This window comes from Crocodylus porosus, unplaced genomic scaffold (assembly GCF_001723895.1).
Source record: "Crocodylus porosus isolate Cpor-Errol unplaced genomic scaffold, CroPor_comp1, whole genome shotgun sequence".
Taxonomy (NCBI): domain Eukaryota; kingdom Metazoa; phylum Chordata; order Crocodylia; family Crocodylidae; genus Crocodylus; species Crocodylus porosus.
In genome coordinates, this window is record NW_017728904.1 from 1409385 (window position 1) to 1416927 (window position 7543).

Sequence of the window (7543 nt, forward strand, 5' to 3'; positions counted from 1 at the left end):
CAGAGCGGCCCGAGCCCCCGGCCACCACGACACCAGCACAGCCGCTCGGTCTGGCTACAACTTTATTTGGTTTCCCGCGGGCGTCAGTGCAGCTCCGAGAGGTCCCCGCATGCTCCCCCAGTAAAAAAGTGCACCCCCCCGCCGAGGCAGGGAGAGCGCACGGGGCATGCAGAGCAAAGGCATCGCTGGGGGGAGGTAGAAAAGCTGCCGGAGCACGAGGAGGAGGGGGCCCGGGGCCCGGGGCCGTCCACGGGAGAGGCCCGGCCCCGCGGTGCCGGCAGGGAGCTGGCCGTGCTCCCCAGAGCCCCGGCCCTGCGGGGCTGCGGCCGGGCACCACCCTGCTCCCGGCCCGGAGCGCCAGGCTAGGCCTGAGCAGCAATAGGGGGGGCGATCTCCAGGGGCAGGGGCAGGGGCCGGCCTGCTCTGTGATGGGGGGTGCATAGCGCAGGAGCAGAGCAGGGGCTGGGCAGGGGCGCGACCCCGCTCGGGCACTGGGTGAACTGCTGCGAGGCCCCAGTGCAGCGTGCACATGCGATCGCACCTAGGACCGCATCAGATCTGGGCCAGCAGAGCCCATGGTGCAGGGGGCACCCAGCTCAGCCCCTGCACACAGGGTACTCGCAAAACACAACAGCCCTTATGGCTACACGACTGCTCCGACCACGGCCCCTGTGAGCCACACGTGCCCAGCAAGAGGGTGCAGCACCTCTCCCTGTCCACTACCCTTGCAGGGAGTTGCCGTCATGGGCCCTGGAGATAAACAGCCAGGCACAAGGAACCAGGAGCCCTGGCCTTGGAGGTGTGCCTGTCCCCTTCCACTGCTACCCAGTGGAGGTGGGCGCGTGCCGGGGAGGAGCCAGCCCTGTCCCCAGGCCTGGTGCCAGTGCCCCAGGAAAGGCCAGTCCAGGCGCTGAATTGCCCAGGCAGAGATCCAGCTGCTGACGGAGCCTCCTGGCCAGCCTGGGGGCTCGGACTGGGTCCCTCAGAGGATGCTCTCCTTGTAGGCCCCGCTAAGGCTGTGCGGTCGGCTGCGCTCCAACCGGCGGGCAGACAGGAGGCGGCGCAGTGAGGAGGTAGAGCTCAGGTCCCCGCAGCTCTGTAGGTGGATCCCTTCCAGGGGCTGGTGCTCAGCTACCGGCCACGGGCTCCGGGGAACCTGCAGCACCAGGCAAGAAGGGCAGCAGGGGCCTGTGTGAGTGAGGGCAGCTGAGCAAGCACCCCTACCCAGCCCACTGGCAGCACCCCCCTCCCTGTCTGTGCCTTCCCTGCCCTTCCTTCAGGAATGGCCCTAGCCTGGGCTCTGCGCGGCTGGATGGGTGCAGAGCAGCCCCTGGGCAGGGGCAGGTGGGGACCAGAGCAGCTCTGTGCCAGCTCAGGCGGTAGCAGCAGCATCTGCTGCTTGAGGCCAGTGGTTGCCCAAGCTGGTGCAGCTCATGGGGCAGAGTGAGCAAAGGGCAAGCACCAGCAAGGTGTGCTGACTCCTGGGGCTGCAGTCCCTCCCACGCAGCAGGAGCGGCTGGAGCCAAGAAGCTGGTCTAGCAGGTGACACACAGAGAGGCATCTGCATCCCACCCATGACAAGACCTGGGCTGCCCTGCATTTGCAGGCTCAGACGTGGGCAGACTCAGAGACAGGAATGACCCCGAGGGCCAGGAACTGGCGTGACCTACAGCAGCCCTAGAGCAGATCTCAGAGCAGCACCGGGAAAATGGGTTCTGCTCTGTGGCAGAGCGCTGGAACTCAAGCCTGTGGGGCCGGCGAAGCAGCATAAGGCAGCCAGAAGGGATGAGCTGTTCCCTGACACTCCAGGCAGGGCCCCCCAGTGTCAGGACAGGCACCAGGCCACAGTCACGGTGCTTTCCCACAGGAAAGACCCCGACTGCAGGCCTCTGGTGCGACTACGGGGAAGGCCTGGGTGGGGCAGGGATGAGGTGCACGCATTAGCAGGCTGCAATTAGATAGTGTTCCTGGGCTCCCATGGTTACCCAACATGGCCTGCAGCTTCCCAGAGCTTCCTGGGTTGTGCAAGCGCCAAAACAGCAGGTGATTCTGGGGAGAATCATTACTCATGTTTTGCAGATGGGGAAACTGAGGCACAAAAGCCCCAGGGGCTCCCGGAAGGCTCCACAGTAAGTCAGCAGCAGGGTCAGGGTGATTTCATAGACATTAGGGTTAGAAGGGACCTCGGAAGATCATCACGTCCAGCCCCCTGCCCCGGGGCAGGAAGTCAGCTGGGGTCAAAGGATCCCAGCAAGGTAAGTGTCCAAACGTTTCTTAAAAGAGTCCAGAGTAGGTATTTGTACCACCTCTGGAGGAAGTGTATTCCAGGCCTTGGGGGCTCAGACAATAAAGAAGTTTTTCCTCATGTCCAGCCTAAAAGGGTCTTGCAGCGGTTATGACCGTTGAACCTTGTCACCCCTTGGGGTGCTCTGGTGAACAGGCGTTACCCCAGATCCTGATGCACACCCCTTGTATACTTATAGGCCGAATATATACTTATATGATGAAGGATTCTGGACTTCCTGGCTCCCTGCCCATGTGCAGGCCTCTGGGCTGCAGGGGCCCGTGGTTGCACCCACCTGCTTGTGGGCCTGGGAGCTGTGTCCAGCCATCTCCATGCCTGGTGCCAGGTTGCGCTTGGACCTCTGCAGGAACCTGGCCACCAGCCCACGGGTGCTGCGGCAAACCTTCAAGTCCCCCAGGGAGCGTGTCCCTGCCTTCGACAGCCTCTGCGTCACCTTCTTGGGCACCGGCAGCCGGTTCTTCCCAGCAGAGCTGGCCCGGAGGAGCGGGGGCGAGTCCCAGCGTGAGGCACGGAGCAGGCAGGCTTCTGAGCACAGCCCTGGTGGGAGGGGAGCCCATGAGAACCACAGCCACATGGCACCTGACCGGCACATGCCCAGATGCTGCAACCAGCAGCCCCAGTGCCCCGCTGCTGCCCCTGGGCCTCTCCTGGGAGTGGGGCAGAGTGCCAGTGGGTAGGGGGGCAACATGACACCCCTATCAGCCCCAGCTCCCATCAGCCCATTCCCACTGAAACAGGCATTGCTCATAGCTCACGCTCTGCCCAGTCCCAGGCTCTGGCCCAGAGCATCTCCAGCACCGCAAATGCTGCCTGACCTGTATCTGCAGAGGAGTTGGACGCGTTGTCCTCCAGTGCTTTGGTATAAAGCAGTTCCCTGAAGTCACCTGGGAGCAGAGAGAACGGGCATGAGGACTACCGCAGCCCGTCCGTCCTGCTTGCGTGCGCATCAGTGTTCACTCCCCGATGTGCCATCCCCAAGCCAGTCTGCTCCGACAGTGACACCGACACGCAGGGCCTCAACAGGCCACCTCGCCCCCCCGCTCTCCATCCAGCCGTATCATCTGAGCATGAGCAGCTCTGACTTGGCAGACGGACACACGGACCACGCCCCTCATCCCCATCTACCTGGGTCCCCAGCGGCAACGATGCCGGGGTCGCTGTGTGACCGCACAAGGGGACGCTGGCCCAGCCCCTGTGCTGGAGATGCCAGGCAGGAGGTCTCACTGCTGCGCCGTTGCTGGGCCAGGCGCCTGCTGGCCCGGCACCCCGGTGGCACGCTCCTGCCCTTGAGCCGCACCTCGGGGAAGCAGGGCCCTGCGCAGCGCGACAGCCCCTCCAGCCGGTTGCAGCTGTGGGCCACGGCGCCCCCGGCCAGGCGGCCCTCGAGCACGGCGTCAGGCGTGGAGCAGGAGTAGGAGCGCTCACCGCGCACACGAGGCCGGGATGGCTCCTCGAAGGGGCCCTGCAGGCCCAGCGTGGGGCTGCCGGGGTGGTGGCTGCACTGCATGCAGTCCACGCTAAGGCAGTAGTCAGCGCGGCTGCGCTGGATGGAGCGGAACAGCACGTAGTCCATGGAGCGCACCGAACCCTGCAGCTCCAGCAGGCACGAGTCCTCCGAGGGGCTGCTGTCACCGGGGATGTCCATGATCTCAGACATAATCAGGGACCCGCTGTCCATGGATACTGCAACACGCACGCCTGGAGTTGGGGTGGGGGGGCAGGCACAAGGCCCTCAGGGCAGGGCCCAGCCTCACCCCTTTGCCTACCGTGTGCTGCCATCCTGGCCCTGCCTGCAGGCATGGTGACCCCTCCCCATGCACTGCACCCCCAGCTTGTGGGCGCAGTGCCTCCTGCACTGCCCCCCAACTCCCCATCTGCCCTCCCAACACCCACAGAGCAGCAGTGTGTGAACTTCGCTGCTGCGCGCTCTACTGCTACCAAGCCCCACCCCCACAGCCCAGCCATGGGCCCTATCCCTTACCCCCCTCCCATGCTGCCCAGGGCTGCCGTTACCTTCTCCACTGAGCACGATGGAGGGGACGCGGTCACAGGTGCAGACATGCGAGGTGTCCGTCAGCTGCGAGTCGAACAGCGTGGCCTAAGGGGCACATGGATGGTCACGGCCTGACGCCAGTCCTGGGCATGGGCTGTGCGAGAAGGGAGGCAGCACACGCTGCGGGGAGCCCCCAGCTATGCTCCGGCCCCCACACTCCCTGGGGCCGTCATGACCCCCTGCCCAGCACCGTGCAGAATGTGCCTGCCCAGGCCCGTGCCCTTACCTGACTGTCTCCCCGGAGCCCCATGACAGTCTCATAGGATGGAGGGAAGTCGGTGGGGTAGAGCGGCACAGGGCTGTCCATGGAGCCGTTGTAGGTGATGCTGTGGGAAAAGGTGGGAGAGACTGTGTTAACCACAGAGGAGGACAGACCTCGCGCACACAGCTCCATGGCTCCCCCTTGTCCTCCCTCCCCTGGCTTCCCCATACTTGGCTGGGCCCTGCCCCCCCAGCCCCCAGCACCTCTGGGCATCCGTCTCGGAGCTGCAGGTATACTCTGGTGGGTAGTAGGGGGGTGGCGGCACCGGGGGCACAAACTCCTCGAAGTCCATCATGGTCTGCAGGAAGGTGTCCGGGGGTGACGTGCACTCCAGGGTCACGGAGCTGGAGCGTGGCAGGCCCAGCTGTGGGGAGAGGGGAATGAGGGGCAGCTGCAGGGCCCTGAGGGGCTGTGTCCCCTCTGCCTCCTGCTTTTGGAGTCCAACAGGGTCACAGTACCAGTGCCTGATGCCCTGAGCTCCTGACTAGGGCCTTGGCTGTGGGGAGGCCTGGCCATATCTCCCCTGGGAGATATGGGCAAGATCTGGCTCCCTCTGGGCTCTCCCTGATACCCACCACTGAAGCACCAGCCCACAGGGCCACTCCCAGGCTGCTCAGTGTGGCCAGGGCACAGCTCTGGGAGAGGGTCTGGTAATGTCTGTGTGGGGGGTGGGGGGCTCTGGCCCAAGCCTCTGCTGTGCAGTGAGGACAGGGCAGGGGACTGCGGGCAGCGCTCACCATGTGGATAACGTCCAGGGAAAAGATCTGGATGCAGCACATGACAGCAGAGAGCGTGCACACAATGGTGGAGAAGATGGTCAGGCCACAGATGCTGAACAGCAGGTCCTGGGCAGGGGCACAGAGGGGCCCTGAATGCTCCTCTTCAGATGCCAAGCCCCCCGCTCTGGTGATGAGCCTCTGGGCCCTGGCCCTGGCCCCGGCCCAGTCTAGCCCTGCCTGCAGTATCAGGCTTGGAGCATCTCCCCAGGCACCAAGCCGCCTCAGCCTGGCACAGCCCCCCTCCCCCTAGTCTAGCCAGCGTGGCCCCAGCCCCTGCAACGCTATTACCTTCAGTGCCATGCGGATGCTACGGCAGTCGGGGTTGGCAAACATGACCAGCCTGTCAGGGTGGCGGCTGCAGGGGCCAGGCACGTGCTGCAGACCAGAGCGGACCGAGCAGCACATGCACATGTCCATCTCCTGCAGGAAGTGAGACACTGGGTGAGGGATGGCTGGGTCCTGGAGCCCCAGCCCTCCCGCTGCTCCCCTCCTAGAGCCAACAGTCCCCTTGCCCCATGCCCATCACCCAGCCCCTGAGGCACGAGCCTGCACTGCTGCCCCAGGCTCAGCCACACAGCCTCCCCCAGCTCTCCATCTCCTAAGGCTGGTGCCCAGCAGCCACAGCTCAGGGCCTCACCCGCTCACAGGCCTCCAGGGACTTCACGAGCTGGGCGTTCTGACAGGAGAGGATGGAGCCAGCCAGGCCCAGCATGACGCCCAGCACAGACAGCAGCGTGAAGAAGGTGATCTGGAACAGGGCAGAAGGGGAACAGGCCGACCGGCACGTGCAGGTGAGGGGAGCCTGGCTTTGCCCTCTGCCCCCCACCAAAGCACCCAGAGATGCAGGGGCCCCTGGCAGGGCGAGCGCCCCTGCCCTACATGCAGCTGACACCTACCACCACCGTGATGGGCCGTTTCCAGGAGACAACGCCAACGAGGCCCGACAGGGCCAGCTGGGGACAGACAGACAGGGACCCTGAAGAAGACCGGGGCAGGAGGATGTCCCACACATCCCCTGCCCTCCCCATGCCCGCACTCTGCTCCCTGCCTGCAGCCCATGCCCCGCACATGCACAACAGGCAGGCGCCTCCTTGCCGGCCAAGCAAGGAAAGTGCTGATTCAGGGCACTCAGGAACAGCTCAACGCTGGCCAGTGGGACCCTGGCCAGGGCAGCCCATAGGGGTGCCATGCTGCAGGGGTGGGGTGGGGTGAGGGGACTTGGCACCATGTGGGCTGGAGGGCATAGGCAGGGAGACCAGAGATGCTCAGGGCCTGTCGAGCTCCCTCTGTAAAACAGGGAGGATCCTGTACCCGGTCATGCCAGCTGGGAAGTGATACAGGTGAGCAAGCGGCACCAGGGACTGGGGCTGGCAGCACAGGACATGGGGGAGGCCTGGGGACAACAGAAGAGCCTGGCAAGGGTTCCTGACACAAGGGGGATTGCCTACATGCTGCCCTGCCGCTGCCCCACTGCTGCTCCTCCCGGGCCCTCTGGGCTGGCACAAGCTCACAGAGCGCACTGCTCCCCTCATGCCCAGCAGGAGAACGGCACCCTGGGGTGCACAGCCAGGGAGGCCCCTGCCCCCCACCAGAGCAGAGCCAGCCGTAGAAACTCCCTGCACGGCTGGGCCCCTGGCTCCCCCTTGGCCTTGCGGATCTGCCCGAGACTCACCGAGAAGCCGGCCCAGTAGGGGCAGGAGTGCCGGATCTTGGGGGCAGGCGTGATAGTGGCTGCCACGAGGCTGAAGGTGACGATGAGGATGCCCAGGATCACTTGGATGAAGCCCAGCACCAGCAGGGTCTGCAGCCAGGTCCTCTGCATGCGGAGGTGCGTGAGGCTGCGGGAGCTGCGGCCGGTCAGCGAGTGGCTGGAGTCGCTGGAGGATGGCATGGTGCCCCGCGGCGGGACGGGAGCAGCGGGCCCGCGGCTGCAGGGAGCCACAGCCAGGCCCCGGCCCGGCAGCTGGGGACGGTCCTGGGAGCCGAGCAGGCCGCGCTTCGCGCTGCGGGCGACTCCGAGCTGGGACCCCTGGCCGCGCAGCAGCACCGTCCTAGGCGCACGTCTCAGGGCCGGAGCATCCCGGGCGCGGCGCGCGGGTCTCGCTCCGCGTCGCCATCGCCCCCGCGCCAGCCGGGCCGCGGGC

General features: G+C 65.6%; 1 protein-coding gene and 1 long non-coding RNA gene across 2 annotated transcripts in view; both read right to left on the reverse strand.

Annotated features, from left to right (window-relative positions):
• Window positions 1–7433, reverse strand: part of LOC109324802 — a 21885-nt gene extending 14452 nt beyond the window's left edge. The window contains exon 1 of the long non-coding RNA XR_002105011.1: window positions 7342–7433. This is a non-coding gene — a long non-coding RNA (uncharacterized LOC109324802). The remainder of the gene's footprint in view (window positions 1–7341) is intronic.
• FAM189B (family with sequence similarity 189 member B) lies at window positions 45–7332 on the reverse strand. Its single transcript, XM_019556862.1, has 12 exons — window positions 7072–7332; window positions 6296–6352; window positions 6037–6147; window positions 5688–5819; window positions 5358–5465; window positions 4824–4984; window positions 4585–4684; window positions 4319–4403; window positions 3431–3988; window positions 3121–3189; window positions 2580–2842; window positions 45–1156 (listed from the first exon to the last, which is right to left on the reverse strand). Exons 1-12 carry the CDS (start codon window positions 7288–7290, stop codon window positions 983–985), a joined length of 2037 nt encoding a protein of 678 aa, XP_019412407.1. The 5' UTR covers window positions 7291–7332; the 3' UTR covers window positions 45–982.
• Window positions 7434–7543: the final 110 nt, after the last annotated feature.